Genomic DNA, 27677 nt, shown 5'->3' with positions numbered 1-27677 from the left:
TATACGTTAATTATTACTACATTATTATCGTCTTTTTTTTTCTTTTTCATTTCGTTTTATAATTAGTTTAAGTAATAGAAAATTATAATATATATAATAATTTATTGTAATTTTGGTCTTTATTAAAAGTCATGTATTGGAGTGATGATAAAATGGTAAACATTGATGTTAATTTTTTTTTTTTATTTAATCATTGATTATTGCCATGCAGAAAATAATACTAGATTTATTATTATTAACTGTATAATTATATATATTGTTGTTTAATAAGTATACATACTATCAACTAACGTACCAAGTAATAAAATCAACGGCAAGACCGACACTGCCTTTATTTGTGTGTGTGTTGCTTTTAGTATAATCAGCAAATAGACAAAAAAACTTAAACAACTCGAAGTTATTTCATCTATCAATAACAATAATCACTCACACCGACTCACCCAATTGATAATTGATAATTGATACAATAACAATAACAACAAAAAATTTTATCAATGGATAAAATAATAAACACACAAGTTAATAAGCTAAAGTCCCCATAATTAGTTATTTTAAAAAATAAATACTTTGCCATGATCATTTAAGTTATCCCTAGACGAGCATTATTATATAATACAATACAATAAAATAATATGTTATCTTTTATCATCTTTTACTATTAGATTTATTTTTTGGACTGTCGAGCGCACTGTCATTTAAATCTTTACGTGGTCTAAGTATAAAATTAAGATTATGCTGAGTATTAACTGCGTAGTAAACATTTGCCGAACTAGGTAATACCATTTCTCTATCAGGTAATACTTGGGCAAGTGTATATTGATCCGGACTACCTTCAATACATAATTTTAACATTGCATTTCTTATAACCTGTGGTGTACGTTCATTATTTGATAACATTATTGATTTATACATAATAACACCCTCAGTTTCGACATTATCTGTTTCAATAGTTACTTTAATAATATAAAAGTCTGGTGGATTTTTATGTGAATTAGTTGGACTTGATAAACCAATTAAATTTTGTGTACTACTACCATTACTAGTTATATTTAACATTGTTCCATTATTATTATTATTATTATTATTATTATTATTATTATAAATATTATTATTGTTATTGTTACCTCCTTCACCAGAACCTAAACTGACGTCTAAGGAAGGCAATGATGAACTGGAAGACGAGCTAGACATTTGAGAGGGTGATGTTCGTCTATCTAGTGAATTATGGGGTGAACTTGGAAGTGAATCGAGGTCACAATAAAATTGAGATGAACTTGAACTGGAAGTTGATGCAAGAGAATCATTTTTACGATGACCTTGGTGATGTTTTTTCTTACGATGTTGGATAGTATTATTGCCAGGTGGTGGTGATTCTATTTGACAACTTAGTTTATAAGCTTCACGATCATCGAGAACAATTATTGAGTGAAACCACTGATCAAACAGTGGATCTGTAGTAAAATTATATGCATTAGCAGCACCTTGAAGTAAACGTATCCGTGCAAGTACTTCAAATTCTTTTCGTCGTTTGTCAAAATTTATCAGTCCTTCAGCTACTGTATCAGGTATAGCGGTATCAATCATTGTTAAATCTGTTAAAAATGTCCCAAGATACGGTATCGTACCATATGATATTTTCTGTAAATTTAATAAATTTCATAAATATATATAAATATTTAAATTTATTTATATTGATATACTTACACCAGCATGAGTATTTTGTTTTTGGAATATTTTTTGCAAATGTCGATCACTTCTTCCAGCAGTATCGGCAAATTTAGCAGTACCCTCTTTTATTAATAATTCTCGTTGGGTCCAAGCATTATTTTCTTCCGAAAAAATTCTCTCCAATTCCATAAAAATTTCATGTTTATCACGTGGCATATATTGCCAACATTTTTCTAATCTATAAACCGGATTACTTTGTAATCCCGAAACTATAGCCTTTAAACTACTAAAATTTTTTAATATTCTCAGTTCTTGAGCAATATCAATCCAAGTTTCAATTATTTTAGCACGTTCTTGTGATTTTATTGATGGATCAATTAAAATTGTTGATATTACTCGTAATGATACGGCATTAAATTGATTAACAGTTGCCAATACTGTTGCGGCATCATGACTACGTGATCTATCACGTCGTGACCATACGGCACCTAAACACTGATGTGCTATTAATTTTTTAAACACATCAGCATCCATACGTGTCAACTGTTCAGCAAAATGACGATGTGGTACCTCGGGAAATTTATATCCTCCATCTGACCGGTTATCATCACTCCCAAATGCTTCTGCGGCTGCTATTGCTACAGTATTACTTACTGACCCATTAAGTCTCCCGCCGTTTTCAAAAATTATACAATTATCTGTAATAATTAATAACAAATATAGTAATGAATGTATTTTTGAAATAGTTAATTTTAAATATATATTTATACAATAATGAATTTATTCTCTTATTAACTAATCGAAATGATTATCCAGTCGCCTGGAATATAGAATGTACTTATAATCTACATTACGTTTAAATGTATATATCCGGGATAGCGCGAACGCAGTCCCGACTAACAAAAATTTTACGCCCGAGATATCCACATTAGGGATATTCGCAAGGGTCAGCTCAACCGGAGTGCAATGGAAGAGCCTCGCCCTGGAGGAACCGCCTTATTGATCACGGTAACCTCTGCGCCAGGTAAGTATGCTAGAGCGTATTCAAAAATCGTTTATAATACATTTATAATCTGTATCTTACCACGAACAAATAATAATAATTTAAGCCATCTGTCGGATGTTTTGTGTACTACCATAAAATTCAATATTCAAACAAACTCGTATAATATATGTTTCACTTATATGGAGAAGAAGAAAAAAAAATAAATATATTTTTAAAAATAGCTTTTTTTTTTTTTAATTTAATCATCAGCTTTGTGCTTTTTGATATATATATATATATATATATATATATATATATATATATATATATATATATATATATATATATTTAAGATATTTAAATATCTTATAGATATATGAATCGTTTATTTGAGAAACCCCATAAGTCAAGAAAACAAAATTTTTCAGGAAACACAAAAAACATTTTTTTGGAAAAACTTGACATTAAAATAATAAATAAATTATTGAATACAATAATGTTAGAGTCACTGAAAAAGATTCCAACAAGAAAAATTTAATTTTTTAACTGAAACTACTTAAAAAAATTATTTAAAGTTGATGGACTTATGGGGTTTCTCAACCAAATGGAAAAAAGTTATATAATTGTTGTTTTTATAAATTTTTCTACTTAAATCATTTATTACACTGATAAAATGAAGTATTAAATATGTATTTGAACTCTGAAACTCAGAAATTACAAAAAATTATTATTAATTTAAACATTTTAATTAGTCATATAACAGTCAACAATAAAACAACATTTGAAATTGATTTTCCAAAAAAGCGCGAATTTTAAATAAAAAAAAAAAAAAAAAAAAAATTATTTCTGTAAAACTAAAACTGCATATGTTTATTTGAGTCATTGACTTGGGGTTTGTCAATTAAATGAAATTGCTGTCACCCCGTTAATTTTTTTTTAAACACTGATTTGATGGATATTTTGATTGATTTCTATGGAGGGACATCCAAAGAACCCAAAAATGCAAAAAAACCCAATTTCGTAAAAAACATAACTTATATGGAGTTTCTCAAATAAACGATTCACACATCAGTGATAGTAAATAATAAAAATAAAAAGTAACTAAAAACCCTGGACATAAATAAAAAAAAAAAATTTTGAATAGATAAATTACCAATTTCATCTTGACACTGAAACCTATGAAGACGATGTCTTGTTTTAAGTTCTAATTCCGAACCAGGCAGTCTTCGATGTGTAAAGTCAAGTAATCTTGTAAGTAGTTGATGATTTGGTGGTGATTTCCAATCACCTGGATAAGCATCCAACCATACATGTAATGCCTGTATCAAAGTTTTACGATGCTGCTCTGTAGTTTGACCATTTTTACTGTCATTAAGATCATCGTAACGTGTCAAAAGTAATTCTAATACTTCCCTTGGAGTTGTAAATGCACGATATGTTGCTAAAAATACATTTATATAGGTTGATTCCAATTCTCCATCATCATTAGCAAGACTTTCAACTAATTTTTTTACTGTTCCGGCTTTTAAAAATCGTACACGCACTGTCTCCCATTCAAGATGTGAAATTTCATCGTCTGAATCCTGAAAAAATTTCAATTATTTATTATTATATATTTTTTATTATTATTATTATTTTTTTTATCAACTTACTGATGTTGTAATACTTTTTGTTGGTCGATGATATCTTACTTTCTTCAGGTACACTGTATAAATAACTCCATCGCATCTTTCCTCGCCCCATAAACGCCACGTGGGCTGAAATTTTTTTTTTTTTTATTAATATTATTATATGTATATAATTAAAAGATTTTGTATTTTAATAATCATAAGTAATCAACCTTGGAACGTTGACCATGATGGTAACTTTTTTTTTTTAAATATATGTATAAAATAATTATAATATAGTGACTAATAATTATTTATATTTTTTAAAGAATAGACAAGTATAGTTATATTTTTTCTTTTTTAATTATGTTGAATGATGACCCAAAAGGTTAAGAAAATATATATAAGTATATGTCTTGAACTGTATATAACAAATGTAAAAAAAAAAAATAATAATAATAATAATAATGATAATAATAAGAAATAAATAAAAGACATAGTACAAAGGCATTCACCCATTACACGTGTGAATCCCATTGGATATAAAGCCTTGTTTCCGGTCAGGTGACGTGTAATTGCTCATTTTAGCCCCTCCCGTACTGTATTTCTTTAGATTGTTATCGGTGCTACCAATACACGACACATACACATACACACATCTTATTTTATTTTCTTTTGTTTTCTTATTAAAATATAATTTTTATTCAAATATTCGGAGAAAATTATAAAAAATTTTAATCTTTCATGCTGACAATAAATTTATTTGTTGATTAGTTATTTAGTTAGTTGGTTACAAAAAAAAATAAAGAAGCTATGAGTTATGAATTATATTTTATTACCTGGTGAACGTACCACTGAGTGGTATCATGATTTTTCTGTGTAACCGGCTTGCAAGGTGTGCACAATAATAATGGGCCAAGTTTACACGGTGTTTTATTGACCCGATGAGGGGGTAAATGAGGTGGAGGAGGAGGAGGCCCTTGAGGCAACGAGGGACTCAGCCCATCATCCCCCAACGCAGGCCACAGCATCCAGGGTTTCTTCAGTCACCTTTATTATTATTATTATTATTATTATTTTTAATTACTTTTATAATTTTTCTATAACCGATATTATTATGCGCATATCATTCAAATTTATTATATATTTTTAGGTAATTTTTATTGTTATTACAATTATTAATTATTTTTTTATCTGTAAAAAATAAAAAAATTTTTTTTTCGAATAATAATAATAATAGTAATAAACATTTTGTTATCAATAACATGAGTTAATTTGTTTTATAACAACATAACATTTGAGTTCGTTAATAACAATCAATTTTATCTAGTTTTATGCATAATAATAAATTATTAATTAGTTGTTATTATTATTATTATTATTATAATTATAGCTAGAGTTAAAAAACAAGAAAAAAAGTAAACAATAATTTATCAAATATGTTCTCTAAACTAAATTTAAAATATTTAAATCATTTTTAAAAAAATAATTTAAACTAAACTATCGATTTTATCTTCATGACATATTCAAGTTAATAAAAACTAATTATATATAAAATTTACTTATTATTAATGATTATAGTATATGACTCATATATGAATTGATAAGCTATGTCACGCCTTATTATTATTTAGATAAATTTGTCAATTAAAAATATTTGTGCCTGTTACAATTTAATGAAATTTAAAAATAAAAAAGTAATTTTATTGTTGATGTCAATGATTTTAATATTCAATATCACAGTAACTTACTAACTTATTTTTATAACAAATAAATAAACAACATATACAAAATAAATAAAATTTATATATATTTAACAGTTTTAGCCTATTGTAAATGTAATAAATAAGGTTTTATTAACGGAAGAAATAAAAAAAATGATTAGTGAGATAGATAGAAACAAGATGTAAGATAAACACGCATTAGACAAAAGAAATAAAAATAATAACAAAAGTAAGCTAAAGATAAATAAGAGAATCCGTTAATAATAATAATAATAATAATAATAAAATAACATAATTTTTTTAATTTATTTGTTTATACGGTTATTATTATTATTTTAAGATTTCGAAATACATGCACCGAGAATAAATTACTTTTAATTTTTTCTTTTTTTCTTTAGGTTCTATACTTATGGCTTACAGACAGAAAGGGTTACTAAATTATTTTTAGATTATCAAAATAAATATTCTAGCCTATTGTGTTAGATATTTAAATTTAATAATACGTAAATATTTTATTTAAATTATTAACAATTGATCTATAATTAGTATAAATCGAGATTGTGGGTATTTTATTATTAATTGATGAATGTGGATACTGACGGTGATTGATAAAGTTAAATGTTTGTCAAGGTTTTAGTTTGAGGTAACATTATTAACATTAATCGATTTGTATTATATGTGTCCTTGAGTAATTTTTATAAATTATATATATACGTCATTTTAATTTTATAGTAATAAATTTAAAAAAATTCCATGGTTTGTTTTAAAAACTTTTTCTAATTTTTTTCTATATTTTATATGAATCAATAACTCCATTGGTTATAAGTTATAATATACATCCATGTTATCAGAAAGGTTATAAAATAACAAAATAACAAAAAAAGGTATGATGATTAATAGTAGTGAATAAAAAAAAAATATAGTATAATGTGTAATGAATTTAGTCATCTCTCTTACTATGCACGTGTTCTACTCTTGCTATGATGTACATACCGTACATACATATTGTATTTTAAAAACTCAAGCCTTGAATTTTACTCTATAGTATACACATATAATATATACGAATGAATGTGTAATAAAACAACTCTCACGATATACATACACACATACTTTGTATTAGTAGAAAATTTCAATTTAAGGTAAAAAAAAAAGCTAAAACCTATAAAACAACTACACTTACTTATTAGACTTATAATGCATACAGACTAATGTAAATTTAAATTTATTAAAAATAAAACTATGTTCTCTATATACCCAAATCATACAACACAAATTACTAACTATATATATATGTATCGCGATTTATAAAAATCCGCGCCATAATAGACATGCTTTTAAAACTCACCAACTCTGTACTAATTTTAAAATCCACAAACTAAATAAATGTAAAAAATTTTAAAAAAATACTTGAATAAAACAAAGTTAATTAAACGTTTAATAATATCTAAGAGAAGAAAAAAAAATAAAAAAAGTGACTCACTTACTCAATACGACACAGTTTAAATTCAATGTAAAATCAATTCACACATCAGTCATTTATTTTTTTTTTTCAATAAATAGTAAAATATAAATTAATTATCAGTTTTATTAATTAAGTGGAAAATTTTATTATTTGTTTGATGAGTTTACCTTTTTGAAGTAAAATATTGAAGATCTAATATTCATAAAATATTTTAAAATTTATGATAACACTTTTAGGTATAATAAAAACAATAATAAACAAAAATAATAAAAGGGCGCAGCAGAGTGTTGTAGGTGATACATTTATTATAACTTTTAAAAATTATTGTCTGTGTATTAAAAAAGAGAAAATAAATTACGTATAGAGCCTTGAGGACACGATAGACGACTGAGCGGCTGAGCCGCCTGCCGCCTGAGCACAAGTATGCGGGAGTAAACGTGAGTAAACGCGAGTAAGCGCAACTAAACTCAGAACTGAGAACTGAGAAGAAGTGAGCGCGAGTTTTCGAGTTGTTAAAAAAGTATAGACTTTAGACCCTATACTATGCTCTTTATTCACGTACGTTCTTCTATCATTCGGTCTAGTCGTCGATATTATTATTGTTAACATTATCAATTTAAAAAAAAAAAAAAAGTCGAAAAAATGAAATCTTTTTTTACTAGTTATGATAATAAAGAGTTCCATGTTATCGTTATTCATTTATAGCTGATAAAGTTTTTTGATATTATTTAAAAAATAATTATTATACTTACCCTGATAGCCACACCTTTCCTCAGAAAGTTCTGCAGTGAAACATTTTCGGCTAACTTAGAGCTGGCCCGTACTAAACGGATTTTTTAATTTCACTTGTCTTTTAATTTATTAATCAATTGTTATTACATAAATTTTTATAGCTTCCGAAAAAATGTGAAAGACAAACTTTTTCGGAAGGTTTTTATCATTCGAGTGACGTAATTAGAAAAGTAAAATTCGAAAATTCGTTTAGTACTGCCGACCCTTAACGACTAGTTTCTGGCAAACCTTGGCTGAATACTTTCCTTTAAGTTGGCATCAGAATACGGCAATAGCTTGAATGTAACTTGACAGAAAAACTTGCCGTCAATTTAAAGTGAAACTTTCAATCAACTTAATGTCATTGTCTGACAGTAACACTTGTAGTCAAATTTAATTCAAGTTTACAGACAATTTACTGTCAACTTAAAGGTAACTGCTTGCTCTCCAATCTCCAACACTTTCCTTTTAAGTTACCTTTAGAATACGGCAGTAGCTTGTAGCTAATTTACAATTAGGGTGGCTATCAGGGTTGTTATTTAATTTTATTTTTAAATCTATTCGCTGACGTTGATATCAAAAACTAATTGTCTTTAATAACGTCATCGTTTATATTCTATATATTCTATAGAGAGTATGACGTAATATACAGCTATAATTTTAATTAAATTTAAATAAAAATTGATCGTTAAATTTCTGTAATATATAGTACAAAAACATCCTCTTATTTTAGTGTACAGTTTATAATGATAAAAAATGAACGAATATATATTTATAAAATTATTAATAATGATAATGATAATGTTAAAGGTAAAGGTAAAGTGAGTATAAAGCGTATACACTGATATTAGTTGGTATAATTGTAAAGTTGTGTGTTAGTTAATGGTGCGATTGATGGACGCAAAGTAATTTAACTTAAATAAACAGCGTGACGTAAAGTATAATAGTTTCAATATTCAATAACGATAATAATAAAAAAAAATAGATAATTCATCTGTTAGTATATACATATATAATAGGGTGTGCTATTTTGAGGCGAATTTTTTTTTTAAACAAAAAAAAAACAGGCTGATTTATCAAAAAATGACAAGAGACCTTTTTTGTAGAGCTTTAAATTCTCTATCAGAATATCCTATGGACTTATTTATATGAGGTGCAAATGCCGAGCTAGAAAAATAAAAAAAATAAATTTTTTTTCCCATTTTATTTAAATGGGAAATGGAAAATTATAAATATTAATATTAAGAGCTCCGCTTTGAACAGGGTTCTTTTCTCACCTTCTTGCAAGTTTTCAGCCTGTTTTTTTATTGAAAAAAAAGTCGCCTCAAAATGACACACCCTAATATACATCTATATAAGTAATTTTTGTAATTTAAAATTTTTTTGTTCAGTTTTTAAAACTCATCTAAAATAAAAAAAAAAAAAAGTAAAGCTTATTAAATATAATATGATTATGTGAAAATAAAATCGATTTAACATCTTTAAGGTCAGATAAAGATAAAACCGTAGTAAAACAGATCTAGTGGCGCAGATAAGTCTAGTCGCGGTCGTAGTTGTTGATTACTGGTTGCTGGTTGCTGGTTGCTAGTTGTGGCAACATACTGTTATATAGGCTTTCTTTTCTCTATTCTCTACACTACTTTCATCGTAAATTTATAATCAATTGGACAGTTTTTTTATAAAAAAATACTACACTCAGTCATGTTGAATATTAAAGGTCATGTATATAAAAAAATATGATTTTTTTTGTTTTTTTATTAGCTTTTACTAAAAATTTACCATTAATCAATGACCTTAAATAATTATTTTGGTATTGTACTAGTTAAATGATTTATAAAAATACTCATAATCTTAATCTACAATTATTGCTTGTCATTATTATAATCATCGAAAAACGACAATTTTTTTTTTTATCTTTATAGTTTTTAAAACTATTTACATATTTTTATAACGTCCATCTTTCTTACTTTTCATCCTCAATAAATTAATTATTCATTAATTTATTTATTGTATACAGTATATGTATTGAATTTTGTTTTTGCTGTTGTTGTTAAATGATGTGTGTATGCAAACTTCCCACATTTATTTATATATTTATAAGCATATATATGTATGTGGCGTGAGTAGTATAGTGTACATACATTATATATTTAATTGTGTTGACCGAACGTGAGAATTTTAAAACTATTTTATTTACAACAATAAAAAATTGTTTCTACACTAGTCTATATTTGTTTTAAAATCATAATATAATTAATTACTGGAATTTTTAATTTTTTAAAATAATAATATCAATCATAAATAAATAAATACATCAATATTGTATTACTTATTGAAATATTTTTTTATTCGCTTATGAATAATATATGTTAATTCAAACTTAAAATATTTAACAAGAAAAGGAAAATAACTAGGTCATGTTCTAGAATGCAAAAAAAAAAAAAAATAATAAATAATTAAATCAATAACTTATTAGTTTTGTTTTTATGATTATCCTAAATGATTTATAATCAACAATTGTCGAGAGAAATAAATAAATTTTAACCAGTTTGAAAAATAATAAAAATAATTTATATATAAAGTCACGTGTTTTTTTTATTATTATTATTGGGCGCTCCAAGGTGAAAACTTTTAAAAAAATTCCAATCTCACTTTTTTATTGTTATTAAGAAATAAATAATAATATAGGATAAACTAATATTTAAATAATAATTATAAACTTACCAAAGAATCATCTCCATTTTCAGTGGTCATAGCCCGTATTCACAAATTCGTACTTCATCATCCTTCTTTTCATCTTCTTAATAAATAAGACAATGATTTATTATTTATCATATCACTAATAGTTAAAAACTTATATTATTCGAATCATAAATTTTAATTATTATTAAAATGATTAACAGTAAACTTGTCTTGTGTAGAGTTAGTTATTCGCACCTGTCATCCGGCATTGTACGATAACAAATAAAATAAAAAAAATAAAAATAACGTCAATTTGACGTATCATTACGTAAGTGAAACACCAGATATAAAGATTATTTTTTTATGACTCGAAAAAATCTGTCTAACAAGTTAAATATTATAATCGAAAAAAAAAAAAAGAAGGGGATACTGACAGAAACGTCAACGACACGGCTTTCACGTAAACTCATATAAACTGTATCTATTGTTGTTGTTATGTTTTATTTAAGTATTAAATAGTAATTATATTAGGTGATTAATTTGAATAACGTAAAAAAATAAAAAAGTATTATTTAATTGACACAAAGGTTGATCCATATGATAATAACAACGCAACACACAAATTTTTATCACCAACTTGTAGCACTTGAAACAATTCCAGCGGTAACCACCAGGTACCAGTCCTAAAAATCCACAATTCTATAGAGTTTAACACAGCTAAGACAAGGCCTAAGCCTTACAAGAGCTACAAGCTGACGCCATTCTCTCTCTGTACAACAGACCCCCTCACCTTTTTTCCTCCTCTTTATTTTTTTTTTACACTATACTACTGTTAGCTCATAATAATGATAAAATTACTTAATATTATTCTTCAGTATTGTATGTATATAATAATAATAATAATAATAATTATACTTTACCTCTCCCAAATAAACTCAAGAGTTGTATATCAGTAGTTTGTAGGTGGTCATACAGACAAATTTACATACAGGTAGTTTTTTTTTCTCTTTTTTCCAGTTACCTGCTGCTATTGGTTCGAATAATCTAGGTCATATACCTATAAGTATGTACTTGAAATTGAGCGGGAATTTTAAAACGATATTAGATATAAAATAAAAATCTACGAGATTTTAAATTAAAAAGGGAATAATAACATCATTTAATCTAATAAATTTAAGTCAAAATTATAGAAAAGTGTTAAAAATTTTAAATATGGAAATTATCTAATTATTATTTTTATTATTTTAAATAACAAAATCAATTGGCAATAAGTACGCGTGCGTGTATTATCGATCTTTTTGTTTAGTGTTTAAAATGGAGATTTTAATGCTAGTGATATAGAAAAGTTATGAAAAAATTGATTTAATAAGAATTTTAAAAATAATCACTCAAAACATAAGTATTATTTAAAAATAATGTTTCTCAAACTGCATTCATACAAAAATATATAAATTTAATTAATTGATTTACAATTAAAGGAATTTTTTTTTTTATATTTTTGAAATTTAAAAATAAACCATGTTTATATGAAAAACAAGATTACTTCTTTTAACTTGTAATTGATATAAAAAAGACAATCAGTAATTATTTTTTCACAACATTCAATAAAATGCTATAAATTATATGTCTTATTTACTATATTTTCCTTACATTTATATCTTTCTATTATATTTATATTTATAGTAATTATTATTACTATTATTGTATTTAATATTTATGTATATTTTTTTTTAGTGTCGCCATACAACTTTAATAATTATTATTAATATAAATACATGATGTACATATATGTTTATTTATATTTTAATTATTTACTTGTTCTATACAATAACAAAAATTTTTGATTATTTATTTTGTTAAATTTAAAATAATTAAAAATCAGTTAAATGAAAATTGCTTAGTTGTCACCAAATTTTCACAATTTAATATTTATATATATATATATATATATATATATATATATATAAACATGATATTATTATTATTATTAATCGTATGAATATTATAAGTGCGTATGCAATAGCACCGTAAAAAATTGTAAATATATTTAATTACTAATTACGGTAATTTAATTTATTCTAATTAATTGTTAATGAAATATTTGTGTTGTATATTAAATTGTGTGCATTATTAATTATTTTCAGTTGTTTCAGTTATTATTAATTTAATAATTAATAATTATTAACGTGATATCAATGTGAATAAAATATCACAACCAATTTTTTACTTAACAAATATTATGTTATGAAACTTTCTTTCCCTTATTTATTTAACAATAATTAGTTATTACTTTTTATTATTTAATATATATATAATGCACATTGTAATTATCAATTTATGCATTAAATATTATACATATTTGATGTACTCATCATATGATTTTTATCCTTTAATTATTACCATCTATAAATATTATGAGTATTTTTCAAAATTTTATGTTCAAAATATGAGCTACAGAAGCGAAGAAAATTAAATTGAATTAATTAATTATTAAAACATAATTAAGTAATTTTTAAACTGATTCTAATTGGTCACAACCTTGTTTTAATATAAATATTATTTAACTATTTTCTGTATCTATAATCTATAATTACAATAGTAATTATTTAACATTTTATTGTTGAATTAATCATTAAGGTAGCTTGGTTTTTTTTTGTTCTACATACTTAATTCAATTTTTAAAAATAGATAAACATTTTTTGTCATGTATTTTTGATATTAAATTTTAAATAAAAAAAAGCTGCTATATTCTAAAAATAATATATATATATACCTCATTAAAATTTTAAAAATATAAATAAAATAAAGAAATTTATATATTTTCAATTATGATAATAGATAAAAATGTCATAAAAATATTTACAACTAAATAAACTTAAGATAATAAGTCATTTTAATAATCAAACTACCTGAGGATATAAATATTAATTAAGTCCATTGTCTCAGCCAAAATAGTGATGCAATTACAAAAAATTAAGTATTGTTATTATTATTACTATGCTCAATATTTATATTTTAATGATAATCCTAATAATAATTTACCATTTTATTATTATATTAATCTATAACTGTATCGTTAACATCGGTCAAGATTGTCAAGTCTTATTAATACAGAGATATTAATAATAATTATCATCATCATCATCTGTTACTTTTTTTTTTTATCATACATAATATTTGAGAAAAAAAAAAAAAAAAAAAAAAACCCGTCATTATTAAGCAGACACTGTTTCAACTATTGATTTTTTAATTATTTCTCCAAAATTTTCGTCACAATCGTCATTATTGTCTGTTATTTTTTTACTAATTAGATTATTGATTTTATTATTACCATTATCGTGATTATTAACATTATCATTATCATTATCATCATCATCATCATTAACAGCATGGACATTATCGATGTCACCATTATCATCACCATTATCGGCAAGATTATCATTATCATGGTGATGGTTATAATGATTATTACTATCTTTGATAATGTTAGCAACATGATAATTATTTATTGGCTGAGGTTCAATATCGCCATAATAAGAATAACGTCCAGCTAGTAGTTCTGAAAATGGTTCAAGTTTTCCCAATTGTTGTACAACACTCTGCATTGGTTGTTGTACCGAATTTAAATTAGTGTACTGCTGTTGCGCATTATCATCCTGCGAGAATGTTGTTGAATAAATTTGTTGTTGTTGTTGTTGTTGTTGATGATGATGATGACAATTCGTTTGTATCGATATACCAGCTATTGAAGACATTGAAGTTGAAGCAGATATAGATACTGATGATGAACCTGATATATCTATTGATGAATTTTGATAATGATTATAATGTATAAATGATTGATCAAATTGTTGGGTAAATTGTTGTTGTTGTTGTTGTTGCTTCTGTTGTTGTTGTTGTTGTGGATCATGTATTTGTGGTTGTGGTTGTTGTTGTTGTTGTTGTTGCTGTTCATGATGATGATGATGTTGTTGATGTTGATGGTGATGATGATGGTGATGATGATGATGATGATGATGATGATGATGTCGTGATGTCGATGGCATTGATTCATAAGTTGAGTAATTTTGGTAAGTTGGTTGAAAAGATTGACCGGTAAAACTTTGGAAAGCTTGATTGAATTCTGGATGGAGTTTATTGCGTGTGCTGTCATCAGTAACATTCTCTTCGTTTGAATAACAATCGTCACGTATTGCATACAAATCAAAACTATCTTCACGTGATGTGTTCGATGGTACTGATAATACGCCCGCTGCCGCTGCTACTGCTACTACTGATGATGTTCCTGCTGATGTTGATGCTGATGCTGTTGCTGTTGTCGATGCTGTTGCTGATACTGATGTTACAACTGCTGTGTCGGAATCGTCGTAGTGAAGAGTTGTAAAACCTGTACCGATACAGGGTTCTGATAAAGAAGATTCTGATGTATGATTATCTGAACAATTTTTTTCAAAGTTTTTAGCTGAATCCCGTTCAGATGTTATTGCTGGTGTAGTTGTTGCTGTTGTTATTATTTCTTCTTCACGTTGTTTTTTCTCGAGCTCCAAACGCATTAATGTGTGAATAAAGTGTGTTCGTACGCGAACAGGATTAAATTCTATCCGTCCTGAACTATTTGCACACCCGTCACGTGAACAACCGCATGGAAAACCTGCTCTATCAACCTTAAAAATAATAATTAAATAAATAAATACATATATATGTATATAAATGAAGGAAAAAAAAAGTACTATACCTGACATTTAACATTGGCACGTGAACAAGGACAACTTTCAGGATCACAATATCCTTTGCAGCCACAGCCACAGTGTTCTCTACTGGCACGAATATCACGACAATCGTCTTTTTCAATACCATCTATTCTACGTACACCAGCGGCACGTAATAAAGCTCGCCTTTGCCAGGTTGGTACTGGTTGAAGAAAATAATAACTGTCAATATCAAGATCCTCAGTGTCACTAGGTTCCTCATCAGTATCATCACTTGGATCTTCTGAACTTGAAGCAGCTTCAGCAATACAATTAGCCGCCCTTTCGGATCGTAATTGTGCTAATCGTGCTCGATGAAGTCTCCTCTGTTCAGCCGCATGCTCTGTCAATGAAAATCTTTCGGCGTGTGTGTGAGTTGCACTCATACCTAATGTACTACCACCCTGTTGTTAAAAATTTACAATATTATTAAAAATAAAATAAAGCAAAGTGTAAATTTAAGCTTAACAAAATCAATACCTGGGATGGTACACAAGTAAAACCTTGGGCTCTTGGAAAATAATATACAGTGACGGCATCAAAGTGTATGTTGCGCTTTTTTGTTATAACCGGTTTTTCTTCATCTTCATTATTATTATCATTATTACTTTTATTATCAATATCATTATCATTATTATTATTATTACTATTATTATTACTATTATTATTATTATTATTATTGTTGTTGTTGTTGTTGGTGGTGGTGGTATTATTATTACTATTATTATTATTATTGTTATTATTATTACTTTTTTTAGCACTTGGTTCACCCTCCATGCAGTCAATCATATGTCGTTTAAGATTGCTCTTTTGAGGGGTACGATTATTCGGCAATGGTAATAATGCCAATGGTGGTTCACTACTGACATTCGGTACCAAATTTTCAAGTGTATTTATTACTGAAAAAAATATAAATTAAATAAAATTTATTATTAATAGATAAAATAAAAGTAAAAAAAAGAAGAATAAATAATAATAATACCTTTTTCTTTATCTCCAAGAATATCATCAGGAATCCTGTCAAGAAAAGAAGTCTCCGAGTCACTTTCAGGTGCTGGAGCATTACCAGTATCACCAGGAATTTCACTTCCTAATCCCGAATCACTACCGTCTGATCGAACTTCATCCCCAACATTCCTCGTATTTAGCGTCAAACTTTCAGCAGAATCTTCTTCAGTAAATGCTTCTGGTTCTTCGGTAGCTGTAAGTCTTTTCAGCAGTGGAGCTTCATCACACGTCAATCCATCAGCATCAGTATCAGCATCAGCATCGGCATCAGCATAAACTTGATGAACATCAGCCTCAGTTTCTAGATCTATCTCTGGCTCTATTTCTGGCTCTAGCTCTTTCTCTAACTCGAATTCATCAACTCTACACCTCGTTATCGGATCCTCGATATTATTTTTTGTTTCGGTAATTTCTTTATTAATTATTATCGATTCAACACTATCTCCCACTATTTGTTTTTTTTTTATGTTATTCTGGCCCTTTTCATTAAATTCATCAAAAAGTCTATGATTTATTTTTAAATCATCCTGATTTGTTTTTAATTCAAAATTATCCGTTCGTTCTATTAATACCAGTGGGTTTTTACGTGTTAATTGATCATTTTCGGAATATTTTGATGATATATTGAATGAGTTATCTAATTCATCACTATTATTATTATTATTATTATTACTACTGCTGCTGCTGCTACTACTACAATTAATAATGTTATTATTATTATTATTATTAGCACTATTGTTATTAAAAACACTAACACTTGCACTTGGATTATAACAATGATTATTATTTTTATTAACCTGTTCGGATTCAATTAATTCACAATCGTCTTTTATTCTTGATTCATTATTATCGTCAACGCGTGATAAGATAACCATTAATTCTTTTTGATTAACTGTTTCTTCTAATGATAATTTACTATTTTCAGTCAATAAACAATTAGTAATTGAATCTTCAGTTAAAATTATCTCTTCTGATTGCTTATTACTACTACTACAACTACTAATAGCATTATTATTATCTGGTGTCAATGATATTTCACCAAGAGTACGTTCGCGAAGACTCACGAGCACTGGAGACAATCTACGTACGTCATGTTTCAATTGTTTGGCTTCCTCATCCGATATCTCGAGACCTAATATTGTCTTATCATTAGTAATAGGCACAAATTCATCTGGTAATTTAATAATATCTAATTCTTTAACATCTTCTTGATTTTCTATTTTTTCTGCAGCTATAGTTGCTGGTGTTTTTGTTGTTGTCGTTGTCAATTTTTCTGTACACTTTACCACTGTTTCATTTCTACTTATCAATACTAAACTATTGTCTATTAATTGATTTTTGTTATCATTATTACATGATATTAATTGGTTAAATTGAATTGAAGGATTTATTTGAGTATCCACCGTATTAATGTCTTGTTGGGTTTCATTTTTAGTTTCGGCACTATTTGTATCACTTGTCGGCAATGATTTCATTCTTGATTATTTTATTTTATCTGAAAAAATATAAATAAATAAATAAATAAATACAATTATTTTCATAATAAAATTATAATGAGGAGCAAAAGGAATCAATAAGTAACGCGCGTGCTAGTACAATCGCGCATACCAAAAAAACTAACAAAATATTTAATTATTAATATAAGAAATTATGATTATTAATAAAATACCAGAGTCTTTGTAAAACTCAAGTTTACCACATGCCAATATTTTCACACACATATTTATTTTATTCGCGTAAGTATAAATATTTTACTGAAAATTTTGATATTTTTAAATTAAAGAATTTTATAAATATTTAATATCAATGAATTTTATTATTGATACTATAATTAAAATGAAATAGTTATCATGATATAAAAATAGTTAAAGATAGTATAGAGTTGAAAAGAAAGCGCGTGGAACCCGTTGACTGGTTTGCGATTCGCGATTCGCGGTTCGCGTTAGAGTGAGCGTCAATCCTCGTTGGCTTGGTACCTTTACTTGGTAGGCTACTTGGTAGTATAGGGCGCAGCGTCACCTACTCTCTTTAGCTTTAGCTTTTCCTCATATTCTCCTCTATCTATATTATATCTATACTCTATACAACTCGTATTCAATATTATAGCTCTGTATATATTTATATAAACATCTCTTTTTTTTATTTAAAAAAAATGCAATGGGTCAGTCGCGGGAGTACTCTATCTACTCTGTATTGTCCTCCGTTTTATACTTTACTAAACAGATATATAAATATATAAGTTAGTGTTGGGAGATAAAATTTATTTTTTTAAACATATTTTCTAATATTTAAAAAATTACTTTATAGTTAACAATAAAATAAACTTATTTATTTATTTTTCTTTTATAGATTCATCACATATAAATACCATTTTGTTCATATATATATATATTATGCTTTTGTGAGTACGAGCAGTTCAACGAACGAAAAAGCGTTTAGCACATGCGCGATCTTCTTACAAAATTTTGTGTATATTGTTCGCGCAAAATAAAAAAATAAACATACTTTTTTTACAAATATATTTTATTATTAATTTATTTATGTGAAGAAGGTGTAATGATGAAAATAAATTAAAGTTTAAAATAAAATATAACGAGGAATAAGAAATTAATGAATAAATTTGAGTTTTTATTTTAAACTGAAAGGGACAACTAGTAGAGTTTAATTAGTATAGTAGTAGTTGGTGTTATTTTTAATATAAACAAGATAAAGAATTAAGTACACTAGGTTTATGTTATTACTATTGTGTTTTTCCGCATTTCAGCTCAAGGTCCGATGAAATAGTTTATTTTTTTTCTTTTTGTTTATAAGATAGAGGAACTGTGGAAGTATATAGTATTGTATATTGGGGTTTGTAAACGAGGTTGAGGGAAGTAGAGAGTGGGATATTATATCCAAGTTGTTCCATGTTGCTTCTATTCGAGCTGAGAGAAGAGAATCGATTCTACCATCTACTGCAGTATACATTAACATAGTATATATGTATATATTAGTGTAGATTCTGTAGCAGTGCCTATAGAACCAATATGCGTTTAAATATTAAATACACCGTAAATTTTTTATATTTTCATTTTCAGATAAATTTATCTTGATAATATTAAAATTTAGTAATTATTTAATTTATGACCATATATGTATCAACAAAAGAATGTAATAATTATAATAAAAATTAATATTAGAGAAAAAAATCAAGTTTAATCTTTATTTTAATTGTATAGGTTTAATATAGTTTTTACTTAATAAAAACTTGGTCATACTATGATAATGAGGATATTTATTAACGAGTGAAAGGGAAAAATAAAAGGGTAATATAAAGGAGCACGTGCGAGGTAAAGTATGGGACCTATGGGACACTCCTAAATTGTTTATAGTTTTATAAAGTTACTTTTTTACTTTTCATACTTTTGCTTGATCAACACACATGACTGCTCTGTTGTTGATAATATTTAAAATGCCGCTTATAAAAACACTTGAGGTAAAACATAATCCATCCTCCTCAAAAAAAATAAAAAAAACTTGAGACAACGCTAAAAACTATTGATTTTAAGTTTCCAATGTTTATCAGTTAATTAAATAAAAAATAATATAAAATCGTTTGCCGTTATTCCTTTAATATATTATATATAGATTGTTAAGGAACGTTATCTGTTTTATCTACATACTAGAGCTTTATAAACTGGTGTTATATGTTGTTATATTCTGACTATATTTTTGTTGGTATTTTAAAAATCTTGACAAATCTAAAATTTACTGTCTCCTTATCTCTTTCTCTCTCTTCGACCCGTGATGATGGACTATCGTTTAATGCTCATTTGTGTATCCATACAATTAATGTTGTACATTAAGAGAAAATCTAATAAAGTAACAAAAATTATAAAGAATTTATTCATTTTTTATAGAGAAAGAGTGTGTGTGTAAAATGAAGGGAATTTAAAAGTTAAAGAGGGAAAGGAATCAATGCCGGTCGCCGTGGCAACTGGAAACTGGAAAATGGAAACTGGGAACCAGTGTTTGATGCCCGATGATTTTCAATCCATCTACCAAAAATTTTTAATTTGTCTTTATTATATTTCTCTATCACTACATTATACTCTCTCATGTTGATTTATTTTTCTCACACTAGTCATTAGGTTTTTAACTGTTATTCTAAAATATTTTACTTACTCTCAATCATAAATATATTTCTACACTTGTTGTAACACACTCAAATAGTAGGTTAAAATCTATATATTGTTATCAAGTAATTTATTAACACAATATTAAATCGATTAAATTAATCTACTGATTATAAAAATAATTGATTTAATTAGAAAAAACCTTGAATATCAATAAACATTTATAGAAATTTGTGACCACAATAGCTCGAGAAAAAAAGGAGAAAAATCACTAATTAAATTTATTTTATCTGTAACTTGGAGTTCTTTTTTTAGTTTTTTTTATGACGAAAACTCAAATGAAAATTTTCTTATCTAATTTCCATATGTTTAAATATAATAAACAAAAAACTTAAAACTTGTAATAATTTTGGCGTTAAACAGACAACAGACATTTATGTTTTTGGTATGTGTCTGTGTCCTCTTTTTTCTTGTAAAATTAAAATTTACTCTCTCCATTTAATAACTAAGTACAGTGATGATGTATATTATAGTATAACTATTGTCACTACTGCTGACAACGTGACAACAACATCGGCGTGACAGTAGTCCATTGCAAGCGACATCTATAGTTTTATAGAACTATGATAATTCAAATGGCGGTTTATTTTTGAAAATTCGAAAAGACGAACCCGGCAAAGCATATGTTACATATGTGCCATGAACATGTTATTATATTACAGATAGACACATATAAATATATTTATTATTGCCGAAAAAATGTCACCAGTTAATTAAGTTAAATAATTATTGTACAGCTGAATCACGAAAGCGTTAAATAAACTTAAATAACGCAACCTTGACATAGGCAGCAAACGAGATATTTTTATTTTTTTATTATATATTAGCGGATGGGCAAACGTACAAATACGGACTCTACTCTAATCATATCATCCGGACTGAAATTATGTTTATCAATTAAATTTCAGTATGTTTAATTTTTAAATTTAAATTGATAAAAATTTAAAAGTTTTTTTATTATTTAAATAATGTAGGCATATATTTTTAAATTTCGATTTTTAGAGCGATTGAGGATAAAATATTTTTTAATTTTATAAAATAAACCCAGATAAGCCGTACCTATTTATAATTTAATTACACTTAAATTAAAATAAACGAATAAAATAAAAATACGACTTGGTTAAATATTAAAATCAGTTAAAGTTAAAAAGTTTCGTTAAATCACTCCCTTCTACCCTACACCAAATAATTTTCGACAAATCCTATATTCATTTTTTAAGTTTCGTACATAAGCGTAAAAATAAATAAAATTAAGAGAAAATAGATCCACATGTAACTCACCCTCAAAACATAATTATTCCCTTATCATTTTTATTTTTAAGTTGATATATATATCATCAGTTTAAAAAGCACTTGACATTAAATGTTACTTAAAATCGATTGAGTAAACAATTTAAATAAACAAATAAATCAACATAATAATAATAATAATGAAAATGATAAATAAAATATAATTGAAAGCACTCGGCGTTTAATCAGTCAATTATATACGGCTGCTACAAGTACAATACAAGCCATCTTGAACCTCTCAAACTATACCTATTTACGATATCGAAACGGGTATATTTATTTTATCAATGTAAAGTCAGATTCATTTTTATTGATAAAAATCCACTAGCACAGCACCAGAATAATGACAATTTTAGTGATCGAAATAATAAGAATAAGAAGGAGTGATTAAAAATCGTTAAGTTAAAAGTTGTAAAAGTAGAGAGAGGATCACAATATCCACGACAATCCACGATTGCAACGCACCAACTTGGCAATCCTTGGCAGCTTGCACCAACCACAACTAATAACGTAATCAACGTAATAACTTAATAATAATTGTGAATGTGTGAATAACTCGAAACTCCAACAACAGCAAACAACAGCAACAGCAACAATCACTGACAATAAGTGACAGTGCTGACAACTGACAACCGCCAATTCCTAATCTCCACTCGCTTTTTCTTTTGTTTTTTAATTTCTTTTTGTTATTCTTTGCTATTATCATATAAATATTTCCTTTTTAACAACTCACTATTTTTCCAAATAAACACATAAATAATTCTATCGGGTTTCAGTTTATTTTTTTTGCATATACCTATTATTTGTAAACAAATTGAAAGAAAAAAAATATATCGAAGTTAGCTTCAGTTAGCTTTAGTTATCTTAGCAAATATTTACTGATGCGCAAATTTCCACCAGGTTGTCAGCATTGTCATGATGATATTATTGCTATCATCATGACAATCGATTCTGTCTAAACCATGCAAGTCGGTAATAATAATTCCGATTTTATCACACAATTATTACAAGTTAAATTATTATCATTCATTTAAAAATTAATTCAAATTTTATTTTAACTTCCCGCTATGAAAATTGTAAATTTAAAAAAAAAAGCCAAGTTATAAGTTTCGATTAGATTTAAAAAAAAAATCGAGTTTTTATAAAATCTTGACATTTTGAGATCCTATAAAGCTAATCCAACCGTGAGTGTGTGTAAATATCTTTGGCACAAATCAACCCCGGTTTGAGCGATCTTGGCGGCAATCGAAATGCCTTACTAAGACTTAAAACTCATTAGATTTTTAAGTCAATTAATCAAGTAATTTATAAATTATACAAAAAATAATTATTGAAAAACAAAATTTTTTTTTTATTAATCGCTCGACCGATTTGGTTTTAAGTTTCATTACTTCAAAGTCTCAATCAACAACAAGCTATTTAAATTGCCACAGAGCATGTAAAAATCGGTCGATTTTTTCCAAAGATATCGCTGGACAACAATTAAGTTTTTTCAGGTGAATTATATGTCTTTTCGGTCCAATCGTTTTTTGACCTCGCAGAGCACAAAAGTTTACCAATAATAAGATTTTCGAGCTTACTGAGCTCTCTGGGCTCGAAAACAGAGACAAGTGTTGCTTTAATATTATGGAGGTTTTTGGAAACACTCTAGCTTGATAATGATAATGCAATTGATAATATAACGCAAAAATATTTAAATATTCTCAAAATAAAAATATCTTATTTTAATTTTATGTTGTAATTATTAATTTATTGTTTTTTTTTTCTTTTTTCTTTGTTATTAGCATTACAGTTATTATTAATTTAATTATTTATTGACTTTCATATACTAGTAGTTACTTTTAATTATAAATAAAATTCTTACAATTCATCTTTTTACCCTATAATATATTGTTAATATTATAATTGTAAATTTATTTTTAATTATTGCCCATTACGACTTGACATATTCATATATTTATATATGTTGTATATTTATTATATATACAAATGAAATAAATTAATATAAAATAAATGATTATTAAAATTTTTAAGTTATTTAAAATATAAATGAATATTCACTTAGTTACAAAATTAATCAAATAACCAATCGTTTCATTAATTGTTTAAGTATTTAATTGATGATTAGTCCATTATGCTCTTTGGCACTTGCAATATTTTTATCTGAGCGATTTTGCTTTTGCACATACACACACACACACACACACACTATAAATATAATCTATTAAATATTAGATATTAATATAGAGAATAATAAATATATTTTTATATATAGACTTTTGTTTTGTTTATATAAATTTATAATAATTAATAATTATAATTAATTATTGACGCATATGATTTTATTATTAAAATCTTGACACGTATCACATGCTATATTGACTATCGTTTTCTTTTATAATTAACTGTCAGTAATTATTATTATTTTAAAACTCAATAATTTTTCCGACAGTTAATTTATTTATTGCTTTATTTAAAATTATTATTGAGATAATTTAAATTTTATCATAATCATTTTTTTTTTCAAATCTTAATGAGTAGTACTTTCAATACTTTGATTTAATTTATTCAAGCAGACTTTGTTCATTATTGTTATTCAATTAATTAATTGAAATAATGAATATAATTTTCTATTTTTTTTTTTTTTCCTAAATAGAATTATGGAAATAAAAAATAAAAAAATACTTGTTCGTTAATTTTTAAGTTGACTCTGACCCAGTTATACTTATATCTGCAGTAGACACTGTTCTGTTACTTAGTGGACCAGCAGCATTTATTCCTGATGTATTTAATGCATGAAGACCTTGCAATTCTGGTACATCTTGAAATAGTTTACCAGGAAATCCTTGAAGTAAATCATATGAGACTGGTGTAGGGGGTAGTGCCGTTGTATGTGCATGTGGCGATTGAAGTACTGCTATTACTCTTCTCAACTCTTCTAATGCGTTACCTATTTTATTTATTATTTTAATATATAATATAAAAGGTATTTATTAACATATTTAAATATTTTCTATCAAAACCTCGTATCTTGTGTACAAAATGCATAAAAAAGATATATGATAAAATTTTCTGTGACAAATTATTATATATATATATATGTTTTTTTTTATTTATCTGATATTATAAATAAACAACTAAAAAATTACCTTGCATGAGAATATAATTTTTAGCCAATAGTAATGTTGCGATTTTTGATAATTTTCTTACGGATGGGCTGTGAGCGTAAGGAATAACTGAACGTAATTCATCAAGTGCATCATTTAAATCATGCATTCTTCGTCGCTCACGAGCATTTATATTTAATCTGACGCTTTTTCCTTGACGTGAACTTTTAGATTTTGGAGGACAATTTAAACGTGATCCTGTAGGTCTGTACAAATAATGATAAAAATAGTAGCAACAATAATAATATTTTATAAAATATCAAGTAAAGATGTAACCTTTCTTGATCAGGGCGATTTTCATCAGATGACAAAGCACTAGCAGAAGTATGTGGTTGTGGCTGTTGTTGAAAATAAAATCCTCCAAGACCTACTGTACCCAATGGAGTTCGTCGCCCATGATTTTGTGAATGATCAGACCCAGAGTAACCCGTTGAAGGTACTGCTAGAGCTGGATGCGCCGCTGATGCTGGTGGTGGTGCTGAGTATCCAGCTATTGATTCCAATGATGCAGCAGCATTTGATTGACTTTGCAGTTGATGCTTTCGTTTTATTTATTTTAAAAATATATATTTATTTATTTATTAATTACACATATTATTATAATAATATTTTCGAAAATAACAATTCTTACACGATGTTCCCATGCCCATGGTGGATGTGTTGAACCACGCCATGTTCCTTGATTTAAATTATTATCCGCAAGTATATCACGACGATCATCTTCATCACCTGAACTGCTTTCACCGTCATAAGATCTCATAATATATTTATATTATTATTTTCAATTTTTTAAAATAAATTTTATTATTTTAATCTTTTTGGTCTATTATTTGGCACTAAATTTAACAAATAATAAGTTAATTAATACAAATAAAAATAATTTTTTTATAATTTTATTTATAAAATTATACTTACAAGTAAAAGACAAGACTCGTTACAGGTATTCACAACATTAATTCAATTTTTTACGTTCCATAATGCTTATTATCTTTAACAACAACAAAAAATTACTAATTATGTTAAAATTTTTATAATAAAAGAGTTATTTAAGTGATAAAGGACACACAATCACAGCCATTTTATTGAACCCCCTAACAAACTCATACAATCACTCTGATTATTCTATAAATTTTTATTATTTAAGAATGATAAATAACTTAACAACAGTTAAAAAATAATTGTTTTTAAAAATATATATACTATCGATTGATAAAAATATTATTTTAATCAATTAAAATAATAGTACATACCTACTTATCATCAAGTTTGTCCTGCGCCCGCGTGGACTTAAAAAAAATTATTTTTCGCATCCCTTTCATTGAATTCTCTTTTTCATCTCTCCCACCACAAAATCTCCTGGTCTTGGTTCTCGAGGTTCTTGGAATCCTAACTCTCCTAACTAAACTAAAGCTTTCAACAACCCCTAGAGCCCTACTGTGATTTTAATTCACATTTAATCCGAAAGATAGCGCCATAATAACCATTACTAAACATTATACCTTTCTCTTTCTTTCTTTTTAGGGGATGCTGCTGGATACTGGATACTAGTTTTATAATAATGATAATACCATTTTAAACAAAAAAAAACAGCTTATTATGTATAAAATTATATTATTATTAATTTGCTACATACGATTTATAATTTATATAACAACAAGATAAACTCATACAAAAAAATTATAAAATAAAAACTACCAATCATGAATACACAGAAAATTATGTATACATATTTATAACAAGAATAATACACTGATATGCAGAGATATTTTATCTATAAGTATCTACATTCAATACATTTATATAATCAACACAACACGGGAGAGAAATATATGATAGTAACCCTGCGAGTATTGTATAAGAAAGACTACAATCAAAAGTGGAAAACCAAAAACAGAAAAATTCAACGCACCGACTAAAACTAAAAATACAAACGTTAAAATAAAAAAATATATATATATTTGAAAATCTTAGGACCTAAAGAATATCTGGTCTCTACATTTGATATGATAGATGAAAATAATTTTGTTTGCATACAGTCCACTCTCTAAAAATGAATCAGTGAAATTCACTCCAAATTAGTGAATATTCATTGGGAACCAGCTATAAGTATACCACTGGTTGAATTAGTGGTATACTTATAGCTGTAGAAATAGTGACTATCCACTGATTCACGAGAATTTCACTAATTCATTTTTAGAGAGCAAAAAATGAGTGAGTTAGAGTATAAAGATCATAAAAAGGTAATAAATTAAAGCGTACAAATGTGTACACCTTATTAACTCTTATACAACCGCCGTCATCTCTCTCTTGTTAATTTCTTAAAAATTAATTTTTTTTCTATTTTTCAAGTGAATATTCAGAATACCAATCGTGTGAATTAAAAATCG

General features: G+C 26.4%; 3 protein-coding genes and 1 non-coding gene across 12 annotated transcripts; all 4 read right to left on the bottom strand.

Moving 5' to 3' along the window:
• Positions 1 to 346: 346 nt before the first annotated feature.
• LOC130672321 (ral guanine nucleotide dissociation stimulator) lies at positions 347 to 11897 on the bottom strand. 5 transcript variants are annotated; one of them, XM_057476839.1, is made up of 6 exons: positions 11823 to 11897; positions 10945 to 11020; positions 4306 to 4410; positions 3807 to 4236; positions 1705 to 2366; positions 347 to 1638 (listed from the first exon to the last, which is right to left on the bottom strand). In XM_057476839.1, the coding sequence occupies exons 2-6, from the start codon at positions 10972 to 10974 to the stop codon at positions 646 to 648; spliced, it is 2220 nt and encodes a 739-aa protein (XP_057332822.1). In that variant the 5' UTR covers positions 10975 to 11020; positions 11823 to 11897; the 3' UTR covers positions 347 to 645. The 5 variants fall into 5 exon arrangements, with proteins under 5 accessions (XP_057332822.1, XP_057332823.1, XP_057332819.1 ...); XM_057476840.1 differs by having other exon boundaries at positions 10945 to 11017; positions 11823 to 11877; XM_057476836.1 differs by lacking the exon at positions 11823 to 11897 and adding an exon at positions 5100 to 5310 and having other exon boundaries at positions 10945 to 11660.
• Positions 2539 to 2700, bottom strand: LOC130672544 (U1 spliceosomal RNA). The gene has a single exon (XR_008990725.1). It is a non-coding gene; the product is annotated as a U1 spliceosomal RNA (small nuclear RNA).
• Positions 11898 to 14084: 2187 nt separating the features above from the next.
• On the bottom strand, positions 14085 to 22735 carry LOC130671212 (probable serine/threonine-protein kinase DDB_G0282963). 3 transcript variants are annotated; one of them, XM_057474958.1, is made up of 5 exons: positions 22115 to 22735; positions 16633 to 18153; positions 16131 to 16549; positions 15638 to 16054; positions 14085 to 15566 (listed from the first exon to the last, which is right to left on the bottom strand). In XM_057474958.1, exons 2-5 carry the CDS (start codon positions 18131 to 18133, stop codon positions 14118 to 14120), a joined length of 3786 nt encoding a protein of 1261 aa, XP_057330941.1. In that variant the 5' UTR covers positions 18134 to 18153; positions 22115 to 22735; the 3' UTR covers positions 14085 to 14117. The 3 variants fall into 3 exon arrangements, with proteins under 3 accessions (XP_057330941.1, XP_057330942.1, XP_057330943.1); XM_057474959.1 differs by lacking the exon at positions 22115 to 22735 and adding an exon at positions 20823 to 21304; XM_057474960.1 differs by lacking the exon at positions 22115 to 22735 and adding an exon at positions 18328 to 18593.
• A 1685-nt stretch (positions 22736 to 24420) lies between these two features.
• Positions 24421 to 26716, bottom strand: LOC130671214 (class E basic helix-loop-helix protein 22). Of its 3 annotated transcripts, none has more exons than XM_057474961.1 (6): positions 26541 to 26716; positions 26206 to 26278; positions 25922 to 26126; positions 25567 to 25829; positions 25273 to 25496; positions 24421 to 25073 (listed from the first exon to the last, which is right to left on the bottom strand). In XM_057474961.1, the coding sequence occupies exons 3-6, from the start codon at positions 26048 to 26050 to the stop codon at positions 24823 to 24825; spliced, it is 867 nt and encodes a 288-aa protein (XP_057330944.1). In that variant the 5' UTR covers positions 26051 to 26126; positions 26206 to 26278; positions 26541 to 26716; the 3' UTR covers positions 24421 to 24822. The 3 variants fall into 3 exon arrangements, with proteins under 3 accessions (XP_057330944.1, XP_057330946.1, XP_057330945.1); XM_057474963.1 differs by having other exon boundaries at positions 26545 to 26716; XM_057474962.1 differs by lacking the exon at positions 26541 to 26716 and adding an exon at positions 26357 to 26435.
• Between the last annotated feature and the right edge of the window lie 961 nt (positions 26717 to 27677).

The sequence above is a fragment of the Microplitis mediator genome, chromosome 7 (genome assembly GCF_029852145.1).
Source record: "Microplitis mediator isolate UGA2020A chromosome 7, iyMicMedi2.1, whole genome shotgun sequence".
NCBI classification, from domain to species: Eukaryota; Metazoa; Arthropoda; class Insecta; order Hymenoptera; family Braconidae; genus Microplitis; species Microplitis mediator.
Note: the sequence above shows the minus strand (reverse complement) of the source record. Positions and strands in the feature narration are given on the sequence as shown.